Source organism: Sylvia atricapilla, chromosome 25, assembly GCF_009819655.1.
Source record: "Sylvia atricapilla isolate bSylAtr1 chromosome 25, bSylAtr1.pri, whole genome shotgun sequence".
Taxonomy (NCBI): domain Eukaryota; kingdom Metazoa; phylum Chordata; class Aves; order Passeriformes; family Sylviidae; genus Sylvia; species Sylvia atricapilla.
In genome coordinates this window covers 5583518-5603636 of record NC_089164.1, presented here as the reverse complement: position 1 = coordinate 5603636, position 20119 = coordinate 5583518, and the positions used below count along the sequence as shown (strand labels likewise).

General features: G+C 46.8%; 1 protein-coding gene across 1 annotated transcript in view; it reads right to left on the bottom strand.

Moving 5' to 3' along the window:
- The window catches only part of KDM5B (lysine demethylase 5B), a 56406-nt gene extending 38076 nt beyond the window's left edge, over positions 1-18330 (bottom strand). Inside the window, exons 1-4 of the mRNA XM_066335691.1 lie at positions 17768-18330; positions 5331-5408; positions 3960-4082; positions 2928-3098 (exon numbers count right to left, since the gene is read on the bottom strand). Of these exons, the coding sequence (XP_066191788.1) occupies positions 2928-3098; positions 3960-4082; positions 5331-5408; positions 17768-17905 (510 nt within the window). The 5' untranslated portion in view covers positions 17906-18330. The remainder of the gene's footprint in view (positions 1-2927; positions 3099-3959; positions 4083-5330; positions 5409-17767) is intronic.
- Between the last annotated feature and the right edge of the window lie 1789 nt (positions 18331-20119).

The window sequence follows — 20119 nt, the reverse complement described above, 5'->3', positions numbered from 1 at the left end:
CACTAAGGTCACTAAAGCCTTAGTTTGGAAAAGAGACCAGATGCACAACTGCTGAGTCAGCTGGATTCAGTGAAAAACAGAAGTAAGACCACCTCGAAGCCCCCAAAATGTAGCTGCACTTTAAATCATGAAACATTGTTGCTAGAGGACAGGAAAAGAAGGACAGTCAGTGTCAGAGAGAAAAACAAGGAAGTTTATTCTGGGATTTTGATTTATATAGTGTTTGGAGTTGGATCAGGGATTGGAGGATGAGGTTGCCACCTCGCCGACCCCACTGGTCAAGCTAGATGCCTATCAGTTGCTCTTCCTCTAGAAAGGAATTTGAAAACATCACTTTGTTTATGTTACAATACATGAGAACTCCAGAAGAAAATGTAAACACCAGAAGGCTAAAAAATCAGAGCGACGTCACATCTGGGCAATGCAGCACAGAAAATGCACTGACAGAAGATTCTGGATGCCTCAGTTCATGCAGGGGACACTTTTCCCTCCGGGCATTCCGTGTGACTCTCTGGGATGACACACTGTCACTACAGCTGGGAATGAGAGGTACAGGTGGCAGGAGCCAGTACCAACAGGTTCACTGCAACTACTCTAGAGACACCTGAGGCCTATGTAGTCCAATTTCAAAATAAGAGGAAAATAAATACCCTCTGTGGAGAGCTGCTTTGGGTATTAGAAAATAATACCGGTTTAAGCAATTTTTGCTGTTGGACTCAACATGAGCTCTAGTGAAAACATGCTATTCCACTCTATTCCCTTCTGAAGAGCTCCAGAGAGTTTCACTATTTCAGCATGTAGATAGAAATATCTCCAGCTGGAGTATCTGTCAAAATAACTCCTGAAGCCAGTTCAATGTGTATTGAAGCCACACAAATAGTTAATGCTATACACAGATCTAGATGAGATTACAGTTATGGCACAGTCCATGGAAACAACATAATTTTGTATTTTTGGCTTTTGCAGGAAAGAAGGCAATGAATATTTCAAGTATTACCAAATAAAGAAAAAATATCAAAAGACTCAAGTGAATACAAGCAGGAATCTTGTCTGGATGATCGTCAAAGCTGAGTGAAGAGCTTCTCTCAACAGGCTGAAGGAAGGAGGAAGCACATCTCCAACTGACAGCTGTCACATTGAACAGCCACAGCTTCTCCAAAAACACAGCTCAGGTGCTTAGACTCCCAAGAAAACAATGAACAGACACACAGTAACAGACATAAGAAGCATCTGAGTATGCACCATTCAATAAGAATATGTGAAAGGAAACCAAAAAGAATCTCATTTGAGATGATACTCAAAAAATGTACTGTAGACCAAACTCACTTGAAAGACAACACTGTCAGAAAAAAATCAAATTAGAGTGAAAAGTCAGGTAAACCCAACTTATTTCTGTGGATTCTCTCAGGTCATTAAAAAAATCTGTGTCTGCCACATATAGGACAGGAATATTTTAACTGCCTGGGGAGAGGAGGAGCTACGAAAATAAGTTTACCTTACATGCATCACTTGTCTAGAATTGCCTCCACATCAGTTTGGACAGATATCCAGTGCCCATTGCAAGACAGAGCTTGAAAAGTCATTTAAAATTAAGCAAGTCCTCATCTAAGGAGGTTTTTCCTTTTCTAAAAGAGCAAACCATGAAGCGAGTATTCACTGTGTGACTGATGCTCTCAGGAAATTTCCATTCCCAGGATACTATGGTACCACATTCACTGTTTTACAGCTTTTAATTAGATCTTTCCCTGTGCAATGGCACCTCAAAAATATAGCAGCAAAGACAGGTGTAACAAACACACAAGCTCAATAAAAACTCTGAACAGAAATGACAGTTTTCAGACCTAATACAAATGCCAAGTTTTCAATTAAACGCCTTTAGAAAATGGTGCTGCTTTCCATTACTTAACACGAATGTTTGAGACAAGCCAAAATATTTTTGATCCAGCAGTTTCCTTAGCATGAAGATTTTTATCTTCAACTCTATTTTGTTCTTATACTGTTTGCAAAAGACCCCTTTTTCTGAAGGGCCAGCAGAATTTAGCTGTTCTTCACTGAGAAGTGATTGTCTCTGCCTAAATAAAAAGTCTAATTCTAACTGCTCTGGACTTACATCAAATTCCTTACTCATTTTGGTAGCTTTGTGTAAAGGCCTGCGTTGATTTCTGTATACAGAGACATTGCTTGTAACAGGATTAGGGCACTTATTGCTTAAAAAAGGTCAGCACTCCTGTCTTTGAAAGATCATCACGGAAAGAGCATTTCAAAGAAATAAACATGGATGTTGGCAACTGCAACCAATTCTGGTTTTCCAAATAAATGACTGCTGCTCTAAAAGAACAGACCTATTCCTCATTAGAGATTATGTGGCCTCCACTCTCAGTGAACCCTGAATTTTGGTTTAATGGCCAAATCAAAGATTGATGACTAGGAAGGATGAAGATTTAATCTTGGAAAAAATCCCAAGTCACGCTGTTAACATCAATAGAGCAGCCAGGAAGTATTCTGCAACTTGTCCCCTTATGAATGTGCCACAACACTGCCTGGCTTGGCACAGTCCCTCAGTCACTCTAGGCACATGACACAGGCCCACAGCACTTGTGGCATAGAGATGGATCTGGAATGTTCCATGAATATTACAGAAATCATTACAGGAACGTCCCTTATCACGAGGCTTCTGTAAACTGCACAGAGAAATTGCCAACAGACACTGTTCAAAGCAGGAGTCAGGGGTTACCTGGAGGACTATTGCTAAAACTCAACTTCTAATGAAAAATCTGCCCATGGCTTCCTGAACTGCTGACCGTGACATCTGGTCACCTGCATGACACCAAGCATGAAATACAGCTTCACAAACATTCCAGAAATCAAAAGAACACTCCCAGACTGGCTGCTACATTAACTGAGCAGCTGGTTTCAGCAGAGCTTACCAAGAGACTTGCTCCTGACTGGAACAAGTTGTAGGGGTAGAGAATTCGCTCGTAATGCGCGCGGATGTGTGAGCCCACGGCTTTGCCAGGAGCAAAGCCCATCCTCGTGGCTATTTTGGTCCATTTTCTCTCCTTGCAAACAACATCAAATCCTCCTTGTTCTGCAACTAGCTAAAAAGTGAAAATAAAATGGTAACATATCTAATGGTAAAATTACCAGTGTGCGAGGAAGAAGGCAGGACAACATCCCAATTGACATTTTAAATCACAAAAATATAGATTTAAAAAACCACCCATGACACTGAAGTTCTTTTAAGGCAATAACTGAAATATGTAACACACAACCTATTCAGGAATTACAAATCTGCTGAATTACTTTACAAAGAAGTCAGCACCTATGTTCCATGTGCAGTCACTCAGAGAATTTATTTGCCTGCAGTTTGTCACTTTGTATCCCAACACAACTTTCTAGCACAGGACATTCAGATCTTTTCACTGGAACAAGTGCTATAAAGTAAGCTCAAAAACTCCCAATAAAAACTGCCCTAAACATAAAGAAAAGAGAAAGAATATATCCTTTCAGAGAATCCCATCTCTTACTACCAGTATTCATTGACTTCTCTAGAAGTTTAACAAGTTTTTTTCCTAAAAGTACCTGGATTTCTTTTCTTCCATATTTCTAATGGAAAACTGTTTTCTCTCACTTTTGTCATTGTTCACGAACCTTCTCCAATTAAGCCCAAGTTTATTCTTGACCAATATACCTAAATCTAATTTTAAAGAAGAGCTGTAAATTCACGATGAACTCCTAGCTCACAGGAAATCGTCCATGATAATGTATTACTTACTGTCTTTCCCTGATAATGTATTCTTACTCTAACTGCCCCATTAGCTATGTTAGCTTAAATAATGGAACACTTTTTCCAGCTTAGATATATCCCAAAACCTCCCCTGACCAGCTGTGGTATCATCCCAGGAACTGAGGTAAACACAGCAGCTTTTCAGTTTATAGTTTTTCCATAATGGTCTTACTCTGTTAAGCTGAAATAAATCCAAGATCTTCCTCTCCACGTGTGGAATTTTCAGTGTGCATCCTTGAAGTTCCCAAAACTTCGCAATCTGGTCCAGAAAATTCAGCTTTACACGAGTTTGGGCCTGAAACCAACCAACCAAACAAGTGAACTGCATGCTAAAAGCAGATGAAGGTTTTGTATAAGATTTACAGCACTGCAGCCACAGCTGCATGCCCAGCTTTGCCCTCTGCAAGAGTAATTTTGCATTTTTCCCTCTCATCATTTGAAGAAAAATAAATTCCATGCAGATATCATTGATGGCATCTGTAATCTTTCCTTGAGTCACTTTTTGTTACCTTTTACTGCACTGAGAAAAGTACTTTCTGAGAACAGCCAAACAGTAAGTTACTACTGCTAAAAACTCTCTAACCCAGCTGCATAGTCAGGATTCATTGCATTTACTATATTAATTATTGCAATAGTTTATTCCTATTTAGTTTATTTCCAATAATTAGTATTTTTTTCAAAAAATAGTTTTCCAAGTTTTTTTCTGCTATCCCTTCTCACTCACAACCAAAACAGGCAGGGAAAGTCTGGCTGGTTGCACAGCAATTAGCACAGTAAAATCACTGCACTGCTGCTATGTAAGAGCAGTAACTTAAATTTTTGCATCTTTCATTTTCAGCATATTTTCTAATCTTAAGGTAAAAACTGGCCATGTCTGTACAGATTAGCTTGTCTGTAAACTCCAGGGAGCTCTGAACAGCTCGTGGTCACACAAATCCCTCTCTCAGCATTCCAAGCCAGCATCTGAGCCCTTCCCCAGCACTTCACACGACCATGTCAGGGCTTTAAAAACCAAGAATCAGGAGAATAATCAGGCACAGCATCACCATCCTCCCAAATGGTACCAGCACCGAGCCAACCAGGACTCCTCACACTCCCCTTTAGTGTCAATTCATTGAAGAACTGAATGAAAGTGCTTGTGAACAGCAAATTTCCACAAACTGAATCCAGATTTTGCAATTGTTTCTTCCAAAAGGCTGGTTATTTTTAAAGCACTCCAAAGTGTTTCATCTCTTTTCCTTTTGAAAGATGCTGTATGAGTGCAAAACACAGACATAGATCTATGGCCCTGGACAGTTTAACTACTTAGAAGCACATGTGTGGAAAAGGCCTAAATTATGTTCCTTTAATGAGCATTAACATTACTTTTATGCCTGGAATGTTTCTAACTAGGTTCTGAAACAGATGAATTTCCGTGCTAATTAAAAATTGCTGTTCATGGTCCAGAGTGCTGTCAGCTCATGGCCAACTCTGGCAAACATCACCTCCCAAAAACACATAGACACATTTGGGAGCAGAAGTACTGCTCAGCTTTCCAGTTTACCTCCAGTTCATTGAGCCTCTGGATCCTCGGGGTGAAGTGAAGCTTGTCGACATCGCATGCGAATGGAGGCTGCCAGTCCTGCAAAACAGAAGGGTTCCATCAAAAGATCAGGAAAAGGAAAGAAGTTTCTGTGACAGTGAAAAACCAGGGGATCCTGAAGCATGAAGAGGCCCCTGTGGCCTCCAGAGCCTCCTCAGCCCCACCAGAACACAGAACTTGGTGCGTCCTCACCAGGAATGGTGAGACACGTTCAGTGAGCGCCACTGTCGACCCCTTAGGACACTTCACTGGGCCTCAAAAATAGATAATGGAACCACAAAATCAATTACGTTTTGGAACTGAAGAGCTATCCTGTACTGTAAGCCTCCACAGAATCATGGAACCATAAAAGCTGGAAAAACCCTTTAAGATCATTGAGTCCAACTTTTAACCCACCACCACGTTCACCACTAACCCATGTCCCCAAGAGCCACATCCACGCAGCTTTCAAACACTTCCAGGGATGGTGACTCCACCACTGCCCTAGATGACCTGTGTCAATGCATGACAATTTCCTTGGCTGCAAACATTCAGGAAGAGCTGGAATATGATCAATTAAAAAATATTATTATTACTTTGATAAAATGCCTGCAACTTAAGTGTTATTTATAAACATAACTATAAAGCTGTTTTATCTTTTAGATCTCTGACATGTACTGCACACACTTGGTTTGGCAACACACAACTCCACAAAACCAAGTTAGATTTGATTTAAACTTGACAGGAATTTATTACATATAAAGTTATCTTATTACCACTAATTACAGAATGAAGATAATGCACAAGTGAGCATCTGACAGTGGAGTAAGACAGAGCTTTCCTTCAGGAAAAAGAAAACCTTTCTTCAGCATTGGGTGACTGAGGCAACTCAAGTCAGAGTAGCACGATTAAGTATTTTTTATTTTAGATTCACAGAGAATATGAAAACTGGAGTTAAACCCAACCATATGTGATTTCCAAAGCAATTATCTTACAAAAAATAAGGAGCAAGATTCACCAAGAGTACAGAGAAGCTGAAATGCAAAGAGGGCCACAAATCCATACATTTTACCAAGATTGCATTGACTAATCCAGACCTCAAAATTGGTAAAAGAAGTTTTCTGATCCTGCAAGGCACTTGCAGAACATCACAACTTGACAATGCCAGTCGAAATTAACATTTGAATTGGAAATTAGACAATGGTAGGGGGTCAGGATGACAAATTATCCAGAGAATATTCAATCCTTGACCAGGGGGACACATTTCTTGATTATTCTTCTGCTTTTAACCAAAAGACTGCCTGGTGCCCATAGACATGTTCTTGAGAAACTAGATAACACTAACCTGTCTTTGACTGCCTATTCCCTATGCCAGAAAACCAAATGCAATGAAACCATCAAGTCTGAGGAAGAGAACTGACATTCTTTTCTAATATCCTGTTGTCTGATTAATCATTTAGGGCTCTCAAGCTGTAAGATGAGAAGCACAACTGGAAACAGTTGGGCAAGATTTGAAGTATTGTACTTCAACAGGACAAATCTGACTCTCAAGCTGAACCAACTGGTTACTTCATTAGTCACAACTCCAGAGTCTGCTCCAGAGTGCCAAAGACAGGGAGACAGGAGACAGGCACTGAGAGCAGGAGGGGACACAGCGGTGATGACACACAGGACTCTCAAGACACTGGGGACTGAATTAAGCTGCCCAAGGAAGACCTGTAGGGAGCTTTGCTTAGGCTGAGAGTAATTGAAACCAAGAGGGTTGTGCTGCCTCTGGCTTTGCTAAGCAGTCAGCCAAGGCTGTCCCCGGGGTTGTCTGTGCATTACCCCAAACCAGATCCTCTAATAAGGCTCTGCAGGGGACAAGAGCCAGGAATAAGATGAACAGGGGCAAGAATGCAGCTCACATAGGCAATGACACCATCTCTGAAACTGTCACCAGTCTAGGCTGTGCTTCAGGGCCTCCACCTGCAGTTACTGCACTGGTGACACGGCAGGGAAGCCAAGGAAGGAAGGGGATAGCACAGGAGACTCTCCTGGTGGGGCCACACGTCTGCTGCTCTGGGCAGAGCCCCAAGGAAAACCTGCATGCAACTGGGCACAACAGGAGGAACAGGATCCTATCTGCTTCTACAGACTCTAGCTCATGCTCAGACTAAAGAAATCCAGCTCCAAGTGTGCCTAGGACAGACACAAACCAAATCCATGTCAGACAGCACAGAGCAGGCTAGTCCACTCTGCTCATGGAAGCAAAAGAGAAAGTTTATGTGCATGATCTTACAGAAACACCTCATTCACAGCATGACACCCAAAACATCCTGCTCCAGAATTAGCTGATTATGTCCATGATCTTCATGCATCTATTTATTACTGACTGGTGCATGGCTGGGGACAGTCTTTCCTGTTTGGCCAGAGACACTGGCTCTGGCAAAGCAGCAGCCACCTACTGTGTTGGAAGAGTAACATGACTCCAGACAACGCAAGCTGCCATAACAGGCATTTCCTACACCTGCAGTTTTGAAGTTTACCAATGACTGAATGACCAACGCACACACCAAGACGCCCTGATGGCACGTCAGCTGTTTTTCAAAGATAAGCTTTGGGAATTCCATTTATTCAACAACATTTTCAGAAAGTGACTTTTCAGCCTATCAGGCAGATGGACTAATCAGCCAGAATCAAACATTTAACAGCCTTAAAAGTGTTTCACTTTTAGCAAGGAGAAACTCACTTCAAGAGCTTCTGCTGGGTGATGGTAAATTGGCTTAATGAGAGGCTAGACTGGATGGAAGCTTCTGAGGTTTTTAAGCAGGTACCATAGAATATGCCGAGTTGGAAGGGACCCATTAGGATCATCAAGTCCATCTCCTGGAGACACCAACAATCCTGCCCTGTGCCTGGGAGTGTTGTTCAAACACATCTTGAACTCAGACAGGCTCGGAGCTGTGGCCATTTCCTGGGGAGCCTGTTCAGTGCCACAGAACCCTCTGAGGGAAGAACCTTTTCCTGATATCCAACCTAAACATCTCCCAGCTCAGCTCCAGCCATTCCCATGAGTCCTGTCACTTATCATGAGAGGGAACAGATCAGTGCCTGTCCTGCTGCCCCTCATGAGGATGTTGAAGACCCCAGAGAGGCTCTTCCCTCAGTCTGCTCTAGGCTGAACAAACCAAGTGACCTCAGCTGCCCCTCATGAGGCCTCCCCTCCAGACCCTTCACCACCTCCTCAGGATGCTTCCAACTGGCTTAATGTCTTTTTTATATTGTGGTGCTCAAAACTGCACCAAGGACTTGAGGTGAGGCCACAGAAGTGCAGGTAGAGCTGATGGAAACGAATATATATATAATATATAACATTAGATTATTAGAAAACTACTCCTGGCTTTACAAATGCACTACAGCATGTCCCACTGAACACAGACTGTGTCAGATGACACTGTTACAGACCCACAGCCATTCACCATCTGGACAAACGACAGCAGGTATAGAAGATAGTCCATCCTGACTGTCACTGAGTCATTTTAAAGTCACAACAAGTTTATTTTGGAGCATCCAAACTCCTCAAAGTTGATATAACCAATAAGGATAATATTTATCTTTCTCTATGCCACAGTATGGCAAGTTCTTCAAGTCCTAAATAAGATATTTTCAACCCTTCCTTAGTAAGTATTGTTGACTCAACAAAAATCTTGGACACATTTCGAAGCACAAGTTACCAAGTCAAATGCAATGCTCACTTGCAGGCCCATGAAAAGACATTTCTATGTGACAGAAATGCCTTCACGCACTTGGAAAAAGGCAGCAGCACCACGAGAGGGAGCTTTATTGTGCAGGATTCACTTGCCAAGCTTCTGAGCCACATAAGCAGCTTTGCTGGGGCAGAGACCAGCCCCCACCCCCAACTCTCCAGGCCCTCCTCCCTAAAGCTGGTGTCTGGGAATCACTAAGACTTGCCCCCTCCATCCAGCTTCTCAAAGTAACTGGATTGGATTTTCCTGTTTTAAAAATGAATAAAAAAAAGTTTAAGAAGTTCAGTTTTAAGTGTCTTCCAACAGCCATGCTGAGCATTAAGTATACACAGAAAGCAAGAAAACATCAATTTCCTAAAAAATCAGGAGTTCTTACTCCACCAGGACTCTTCATCTGAAATGACTATATTGTGTTCTGTTGTCCATCCCTGACTGTTATAAGCCTGCAAGAGACAAACAAAATCCTGTGCCCACTTTAGCCTGCAATTCTTATAAACCTGTCATCAAATCCAGGCAAAAATGAGACCACTTTCAAAATTCCAAACTCTTCTATAAACTTGAGGGACAAATCCAGCCATGCAGAAGGCATGTCTATGGAGCACATTAATATTTCAAGCAGTAACGTGAGCTACATATGGCCAGCAGAATTATTTCTGTGATATTAAGGATATTCCATATTCTAGCTCCCAACTGAGCTGTTCCAGGGATGTCAGGCTTCAAAGCACTGCACTTCAGCTGGCAAACCTGCACCTCACCCAAACTCACTAATTAAAATTTAACCACTCCCACCCCTATGAATTCAAGCGAACAAGAATTACCACTGTCTCCTGGTTCTACAAGTTAGTTGGCTTCAGCTTTCCTTCCTCCCTTATCCTCATGTCCTTTATAACCAAATCCCTTGTCTGCTGGCTGCCAAAGCAGCTATTCCTGAATCCTTCCCGGAAGAAATGTTTCAAGACATTTTTCAATAAACAAATATCTTTTTCCTTCTCTTTACAGAACCAGCTTTCCAGTCCTGCAAATAAAAGGTTTTTTTCCTTGGGCTTTTTTATGAAGTCTCTCATATTTTTTCTACATCTTTTGAAAACTGCAAGTAACATTTTACTTGCAGTCTCTCCTGTGTCAGACACATACAAAAAAAGACAGCCTTTTCATTATTTTGCTAGACAGCAGTACATAGTAAGATCCAAAGGAATATCTTAGCAATTCTTGCCAGAGAAACACATTCATTCAGCAATCTGCAGCAATTCCCCCCTTCCTGGGATGCCCACCCTGTGTGCCTGACCTACATTCTTTGTTCCCACATCTATGATCTTGCCTTGGCAAAGGTGTTCCATGATTGCTGCCTCCGAGAGGAAGGGAGCACACTCAGCGACTCAGGAGGTCTCTTTCAGTCTCCTGGTTTTATGACTACATTAAAACCACACTTGGAGCTCAGATGGCAGAATCCACACAAACCCATTATCACCCGGCAGTGGGTCAGCCACAAAGCTCCTGTCTAACGGGAACTAATCCCTCTGTGACCCTGTTAAAGGCTAACATTAGTTGGGAACTCCAATCATCAGCTAACCCAGTTTGTGATGAACAGTTCTTCCCTGGTCATTATAAATGGAGGAGATTTTTCCACCAACCCCCCTGAAATCCTCTTTGCCAGTAAAGGACCCTGGGTGCATTAATCCACCTCATGCACAGAACTCTCCAAAAAGAAACCTGGTGGAGTATTTATTATTTGAGACAAAATTGGGCTCTGTTATGTATTGCAGACTAGCAAGAGAGAAGAGACACTTCCACAGATCCTTCCCATTTGAGAGGCACAGCCAAGGATGAGCGTACAATGGGAATCACCTCTCTAGATCCCAGTGTTTCTGTGCCAGCTTCACACCTGGAGAGAAATAAAGGCTCAGGTAAGCTGGAGATGATTCTCAAGCATCAGGGTCAGCTGCTCCTTGGGATCCAAAGGCAGAGAGGACACAAACTACACACAGGGTTTGAACCTGTGAACACAACAGGCAGCCAGGCTCACACACAGGAGATGCCAGGCTCCTCTCCGTGGAGGCACCTGTATGTAAGGAACAGATAGACCACCACTGTACCAGCAACACTGCAAGCACAGCTGGGGATGGATGGGGTGTTAGGATCAGCAGATCCCTGATTCACCCCAGGGCACTGACCAAGACCATGAAACAGAGCATCCATCAGGGCTGGGGCCAGACCCAGCTGTGGCTGTCTGAGGGCACCAGACCACAAGAGCTGCTGTCACCTCCCCTCAAGGCACAGGACTACCCATGGGCAGACCTTTGCTCTCATCCCCAGTAGGTTCCTGGAGGGTGTGTGACTGGCACAGAGTGCACTCTGTTCCTTGGGCTGTCCCATCACAGCCCTTGCAGTGAGTCCATACCTTGATTTCACTCGCAGTGTAACTTGGATTAGGAAAAGACTTGAATTTTACAGCCATCCAGAACAGCTATGGACAACTCCACCAGCCTCCACCGTGAGCAGCTGTGGAGCCTTGGCTGCCCAGGGATTCCCTGCAGCTCCCACCATCCACTGCCCTGGCTCTCCACAACATCCCCCATTTCCAGCTGCCCAGATTCACCATCCCAGCTAAGCTCCTGCTCCCAAGGAAGCCCCTTCACTCAGGCACTCCTAAGAGCAACAGGCTGGAAGATCCCACAAGCTCTTCCTAACCTCTAAAACCACTCAGCCTGGTCTCCTGGACATGGACACAGCATTCCATCCCAACACATCTCAGACATAACCCAGTCATCTGGGACTGAGAGGAAACATGTCCTAATGGATCCGTGGCACGGTTTGCTTCCATCCACTGGCAGCTTTGGTTTCAATGCTGGGCAAGGGAGCCATGTTTAGTTTCAAACTCCATTTTCAGCTGTTAGCTAACTGACTATCTTAAACAAAAAACTACAGAAATTCTATCTATGTTGTTCTTGCTCTGTATAGAAAGTTCTGGACTAAACTGTTTCACCTTAAATTTTCAACGAGCTGAAGTGGATGTGTTGAAAATCCCTCACTGAAAGAAAGTGAGGCAAGAAGAGGAAATTCTCATTGTCTTTTACCCCAATGTTTCAGTGTTTCTGAAGAGCAGAAATCACCCATGGTGACCATTGCAGTCCTGTGCATGGCCACTGCCATTAGTAAAATAAATAATAAACTAAAAATAATTATTCTTCTGCATATTTTCCTGCTAATTAGAGATCAGTAAATAACCTACTCTGAATTTACCTAATTCCATAACATGACCTCTGTGATGAATAAGGCTTCATTTAAAGCCAACATTTCCTAATGACCTTTGGTAGCTGATCTATTTTTCTTTACATGAATTGACAACACGGGAACAGGAACCTCAGCACTAAAATATCTCTTCCCCTCCCAAAACCTCATTCATTCTTGATCCCAAAATTCCCAAAAGTGGCTGATCCACCACTTTATATCCTTCATTTTCCCCTTCCCACTGATGCTCTCTCAGTGAGAAAAGCCCTGTTTCCTGACTCACCTGAGCCTGGCCCCTGCTCAGCAGGACCAGTGGCACAGGCTTGGCTCGTTGGACAGATGTGGCAGCACCTTTTGTTTCTCCCACTGAAGCTCACTTATGCGTTGTAATTGAGTTATCTCTGTGTTTACTGTTTGGTAAAATCAACTGACTGAGACTCTGTGTATTATCAAATCTGAAGGATCATCACCAGCAGCTTCCTGTTTCAGACAAAGTATCACAATTCTCTGCATTAATTCCTGGTTTAGTGGTGGTTTGTTTTACAGCTCCAGGACCAGACTGCCAGAACCCTCAGTCAAGTTGCTCCAAAACGGAATTGGTTTTTGTTTTTGTGTTTCCTTTTTCTGCAGAAAAATGAAAATAAATCAAGGAACCAGCTGAATGAAAAGCCTAAACAGACCTTAAGAGGTTTAAACAACATTTAAATCAATATTGCTCCTCAAAATATCCCTGGAGGAGCAGGTCCAGTTCTCCCAAGCCCTGAGCCTTGGGTTTCACCACTCAGCTTCTGCTAAAGTTAAAGATTTCAAAATACATTCTTTTATGTGCCAAACTTTTCTGATGCTTCTCTGTGCTCTCTCCAGTTGTCAAATCTTATTTTAAAATCCTCCAGTGAATGTGGGATCCTGAATGCAGAATTTTCTACTTTCGTGCTACCAGAGATAAACCCCCCCCACTTATCACTGAGAAACTCCAGAGCTGCATGCACTGGCTGATCCAGAGCTCCCATTCCACCATTACCCTGCTTTTCACAGGGATCCACAGTTATTTTTCTACACTCCTTCCTCCTCTGAGATGCTCTATGCTCCTTTGTTCCAAAGGTAAATCTTCTCATTGAGTCCTACTTAAGTGATTACTGTTTCATAATATCCACTGTTTATTGGGCAACTGGGATCCCTGTAAAGCAGCAAGCCACCACCACAACTCTGTTCAGAATCACTCCAGACTTCTAATGAAAGTCTTCTAGACTTGTAATGAAAATTACATACCCTTGGCTTGAGGTTGGGAGACACCATTAGAAAGAGTTCCTTCATTACAAACACTCATTAGTAGTTGAAATAATTTGGGATTTGGTGTATTAATTTTGCACAATAGTAATTCCCATAATTAGAATACTGAACACAAGTAATTTCTAGATCTCAGACAATGACAACACAACTGACTTATCCAAATACATGGTCTCATGAAAAAAAATAAAACTAATATGACCACAGCAGTGTTCATACAATTGTACACCATATTATCACCTTCCAAGTTCCTGTCTGAGACTATTCCAGACATTCTTCCACTCTGGAGGTAGAAGGGGGTCAACTCTTGCACCCGCAAAGAACTTAAACCATTAAGGAAATTAATTCTCCCATTCTCAAGTTCACCAGTATTCCAGCATTCACTGAAAACTGACAGTCAATAATTTTGATAACTCTAGTGTCAACTCCTTCAGAATTCCAGCTCTGCTAATACAGACTTTCTAATCTTTAAGTGCTTGGTTTAAGTTACTTGGAAGCCTTAACAGTACTTGTCCATATTCACATTATTTAGAGCAATGAAATTTAGCCTGGATGTTCTCAACTTTCAGGCTTGGCCTTGGGAAAGTCATGATGCTTCTAGCACATTGTATAATTTGTATTTTGAAATGCATTTATATGGTAAGCAAGCTTAAGTAATCATTATTTATTATTTCTTCACAGCAGCAAAGCAACGATGCAACAAAGTGAAGGAAGACTCCATCTTCAAGAAAGGCTTGGAGCATTTGATACCACTCCTGCTCCACATGTTACCATTAACTCTTGAAGCTAAGCTTCACATTTGTTACTGTTTGCTTCCAATTTAAACTCCATTCTCAAGAGATTCTTCATTTCAGCCCCTAATTGCCCCCACTGATTTGCAGAGCTATCAGAAGCTTCTAGAATATAAGGCTGCCACTGGAAATGCCAAGTTTTGGCGTAAACTTAGTTTATTCCAAACAACTAGATACTGTTTAAATGAAGAAATCCTAATAAAAGGTGGTTTTGGCTCATAGAAGAAAATTCTAACCACAAAATGGCACCTGATGGACTGCAAGCAAGTTGTACCCCACCCACTTTCCTGCATCCAGCTGCCCCTTTCCCCGCAGCTCTGCAACGAACTCAAATTTAAATCTCTACTTTATGCAGCTCATTAACTACCAGGAACAACCACCATCCGAGCACTCTGCTGCCAATGGGACTCTACTCATGCTCTACACTGCTGACAAAACACCACAGAGAACAGTGCCAGTGAGCTGATACTGCTGCACCCTCCACCAGTCACTGCAGCATCTCAGAATCCCCAAATAAGAGCAAAACTCAGTCATTGGTGATGGCTGGAATAATCTGAACTGGAATGAGGGGGAAGAAAACTCCTTTTGAGTGCTCAGCTGGAAACTGAGCCATGCAGAAATTGCACCTCCTGTTATATTCCTGGACTTTCTTTCATCTTATGAACATGCAGTGATCACTCAGAATCTTCTGTCTTCCACCCAGATGTCTTCTGCCCATCAGCCTCCTTGATCACCCCTCACTAAGCAAGTCACTGTCCTCAAAAGCTGCCAGGTAAGAAGCCACGACAGGTATGGTTTTTTCTGGGCCCACCTGGTCCCCAGCTAATGCCAGCACGAAAGAACCAGAGAAAGCCCTGCTGGTGGTCCCTCAGAGCCCAGGGAGCTCTCCTGTGCATGTTCCAGTGCTGGAGCATCAAAGCCAGCTCTGGACCAAGTACTTGTCTGTGAGCAAATGGGGAAGCTACAGCTGGGCACTACCAGCCTCACACAACATTATTCCATGCTGCTGCTCATATACAGATGCACAAATTCATCTGCTGGTAACGACACAGCAGAGTTTAAGCTAAAATCATGCCAGACCAACCATCAAGTTTCCAATTCCTCTCTCGGCACAGATTCTGACAGCTAATGGTGCTGCCTACCTGCCTCCCGGCACGTAACCAGACTGCGCACGCCGGCAAGAGATTCCCTCAGATGCAGGGAGATTCCAAAGCTCAGCCATCACCAAACAAGGCGATCAGCTGGAACACACACGCTGCTGTGCAAAGGGTAGTACAGTCTTCAGCTCACAGTATTATTACAGACCCCTCGATTACACCAAAAAGAACAATAACTGAATATTCACTGCGGCTCCTGATCAGAGGGGGAAGGCCAGGAACTACGTCAACTCAAAGGCTTTTCTGGTCGCTTTGGAAGAGCTCCCTCTATGCTCCAGGCCGCTGAACCAACCACGCACTTCACAAGACATCCCAGGCATTATCCAGGGCAGATAAAGCCATGGGAGCTCAGCTCTCCCAAAGCCAGGCTCCACAGAACTACCTGTGCTCAGCCCTCAGCTACTCAAACTATTTTCATCCTGCTTCTAAATATGCTCAAAGAGCTGATCACACGGCCAGGCAGGCACAACACCTGAGGTAATATCTGGTACAATACCTGCCCCTTCAGGAAGAGGAGAGGCTGAAAACGCAGTTGCAATAAGTAATTCAGTCCTTTGGAGGTCTGTTGATTTATGATCTCCAACAGATAACATCCTACAAGCAGTTTTCTGATAAGGTTTTGGCATTTTACACAAGCCACCAAGAAAGATGGGATTTTCTTGGATGAGATGTTTCTAAAACAAATAAAAAGACATCTCCCTCAAAACAAAAGCACCCAAACAATTGAACAGCCCCCTACAAGAAACCCGACCAAACAAAAAAAGCAGTTCTGGTCACAGCTACTGAAACACTGCTGGCAACCTAAAACCCCAAAACACCTACTAATAAATACTACAGAACTCCAGTAGTTGCCCTGTAACAAAAACCATCTCACCCCTTTAACTCTGAGCATCTGTCTGCCCTGCGTGAAAAGAAGCCCTGGCACATTCTACCAGGACACAAATTCAAGAGCGATCCTCACACAGCAGTGAAGGGGGGGGGTGGTTCCTCCTCCAGAGAGCCAAAACCTTCCTTCGTCTCCAGCAAGATTCACATTATTGACCCTGCTACAAACATTTCTGCCACCTCAGACACTAACTCAGCAAGTTACTACTATTTTAATTCAAAAGGAAAAGGGTGGACACAACAGGAGTTCCAGCAACAACCAAAACACAAAAGTGAGGAGTGTGTGTTTCTGAACATTATTTCTTTGAAGTCAAAGTCTCCCTCACAAAACTTGTCTACAAAACTGTTATTCAGTTTCTCCCCTTGCTGGAGGAGATGTAAGCTCAATGCCGGTTTAACATTCTGGTTGTTGCCGTCATGTTAACTGCCTGGCCCGGCTGCACATCCCAAGACTCGCACCACGCTCCACTTAGAGGAAGACCGATTCACTCAAAATAGGGATGATTCACACGTTGTTTAATTAGATTTTTACTTCGAGAAGCCCCTCTCCTCACCAGTGTGGGTGTACATACCTTTAAACAAACTAACAATTCTGACTACACAAAACTATGGTTCTAACATAGTCACAGCATTTCTTAGTAAATCGAGTCGACCAACAAGGGGAAATCAGAATTCATACCCTAATTTTGAGCTTAGTACACCATCGGTCGAGATGATGATGATGATGAAGGCTTACTACTTCTTCCCACTGTGGATTGCATTCTAAAATGGTGGCCATGTCTGTCTAGGCTTCAGCTCGCAGAGCCACCAGACTAACTCACGGCTGCAGAGTTTGGTCTTGTTCAACTTGAGAAACAGTTCCCCGTGCTAAAAGTGCGCCGAGGCCGGGGAGGCCGTGGCGGGGCCGGGGGCGGCGGGGAGCGGCTCCCCCCGGCCCCACACCGCCACAATGCCAACATGGAGGGCAGCACCCCAGCACCTCCCGCGGGGCTCGGAGGGGCCGCTCCGGGCGCGAGGCCCCGAACAGCCCCGGGAGCCGGGGGGAGGCCGGGCCGGGCCCAGGCGGGACAGCTGCCCCCCACCTCCGCTCCCTCCACGGCCGCTCTGCCGACTCCCCCGCCGGGAGCTCCGACACTTGGGAGCCACTTCGCGGGGGGAGCGCTCGGTCCCTTGGGTCTCCTCGGCCCCGGCCCGGTGAAACTTCCGAGGGGCGGCGGGGCGGCCCCGCCTGCCCGGGGTCACCTGTGCGGCCGCGGGCCGGGGGGGGGCCGAGCCGGGCCCCACACAAAGGCCGCTCCCGGCGGCGCCATGCGGGCACTCACCGGCGGCGGCCGCACCTTGCAGATGCCGGTCTGCTCGGCGATGGGCCGGATCTTGTGGATGAAGGCGAAGGGGTCGGCGAACTCCTCCCAGCTGGGCTCGAAGACGGGGCACTCGGGCGGGGGCAGGAACTCGGCCATGGCCCGGCCGGGGCGGCCGCTCCGCTCCGCGCTCCGAACAATCTCCACAGCCGCCGCGCTCCGTGCGCGTCCGCGGGGGGGCCGGGGCTGGGAAAAGAGTCCGCCCGGCCCGGGCAGGGGAGGGGGCGCGGCCGCCCCGCCCCGCCCGCGCCTTTGTGCGGGGGCGCCGGGGCCGGACCGGAGAGGGCCCCTTGGGGGTGGGGGGAAGAGGCAGCGGCGGCTCTTCTGGAGCGCGGCCCGGCCCGCACGGCGCCGATCCCACGCCCGCTACCGAGGCCCCGGCGAGAGCGAGGCCCCGAGAGCGCCGCTCACCACGGCCGCTGGGAGTCCCTCCCGGTGCCCCCCGCCCCGCCGGGCCGGGCCGCAGCTCCCCCGCTCCCGCCGCCTTTGTGCGCGGCCCCTCACGCCGGGGGCGCCGCGGCCGCTCCCCCCAGCACCGCTGGTTCGGGGAGGCCCGGGGCCGCGCCGCCCGCCCGCCGTGCCCCGGACCGGCCCGTGCCGCCCCCCCGCGCGGGGCCGCCGGCGCTGTGTTTACATGCGCGGAGGGATCCGCACAGCTGACAGCGGGCTGCGGCCGGCGCTTCTTTTTTTAAAGAGCCTCTCCGCGCGCCGCCATTGGCCGCGCGGGGGCCGCGTCACGCGCGGGGCGGGGCTGTCCGCCTCCGCGCGGCCGCATTGTCTGCTCCGGCCGCGGAGCCCCCGCGGCCCGGCCCGGCCCCTTTGTTCGGGGGGCGCCGGGCCATTGTCCTGCCCGCCGGCCCCGGGCAGCGCCGGGGGAACGAACGTTCCTGTTCCCGAGGGAGCGCGGCCAGGCGCTGCCCCCGCGGCCCGGTGGGGATCGGGGCTCTCCCCGCCGCGGGGTCCCACGCTGGGCGGGCCCTGCCCCAGTACCGGGGCTGGGGGCGGCGCCGGGCGGGGGAGGGGCGGCCCCGCCGCAGCAGGCGCCGCACGTAGCGCACGTGCGCGGGGGACCGGCCCCCCGCTCCGGCACCGCCCCCGGGGACCCCCGGCGGGACCCCCGCACTGCCGGAACCGGGCCTCGCGCGGCCCCTGAACACACAAACTCAGCCTCGGAACTTAAGGCACCGGCCCAGTGCGGAGCCAACCGGGGTCCTGTCACATCCGACAACGAAACAAACAATTGCAACTTTTGAGACGCGCACACAACGCTCAGGGTGCAATATTTTATAAAACGTCACTTACTGGCTTCAAATCTCCACTAAAATTCAGAAAAGCGTCCACTGGTAACTGTCGTGGCTAGAGAAATAACACCGAGTTCCCGAGCTGGCAGCCAGGGATTCGGGCACCAAGCCCTTACCACAGTGCACGCTGCCACAACAGGAACACATGGAACCATGTCATGCAGCTGCTCCCACGGCAGAGGAACACCTATCCCAGGAGATAGCATGAGGAGGAATCCGGCAGCTCTGCACGCTGCTGCTCACGATTACAGAGAATCAAAAATTTGTACAAAGTGCTCAGCGCCAGTTTAGGATAAACCTAATTCTTCTCTTCACTTAAAATGGAAGAATAAAAGGAAGTGGACACAGCTTTTGTAAAGCCTTTGTGCAGGCGGTGTCAGAGAGATCCTCCCCTCTGAGCTGTCCCTGGGGGCACACAGAGGAGCAGGACCCACACCCCGAGGGCTGTCGGCCATGGCTCAGAGAAAGCTGCTAAGGGCACAGGACAAGGCACCAGCTCCCAGCCTGGCAGCACAGCTCCATCCCACCCTGGGCTCAGGGGCTGTGCCAGGCCAAGCTCTGAGGCAGCACATGGCCCCAGGCAGCACAGCACCGGCACCAGCCCTCCGAGCTGGGCTCTGACAGTCCCACACTTGCAGGGACAGCGTGAGCCCGGAGTCACCCACTGAGGTGGCTTCAGGAGATGAGGCAGGCTTAGCTTCTGGGAGCCTCAGCCAGCAGGAGCATCTCCAATTTCCAGAAGGCTCATGCCCTTTCCTTCCCCGAGTTTGACCTGATACAAGTCACTGTACCCCTTTCCTTGTACAAAAGCAAGATCAGGTTTAGACAGGGAGCTTGTTTGTACTTTCATTTACACCAAGAGACCCTACAGTACAAATCACCAAACACCCCCATCTGGAGAGAAAACGAAGCTGGTTCCTCACCATCCAACAGCTGGTCTGCAGCACATCCCAAACTTGAGGGGCTCTGGCAGGGAGGAGAACACTACCTTTGAAACTTTTGGGTCTGAGTG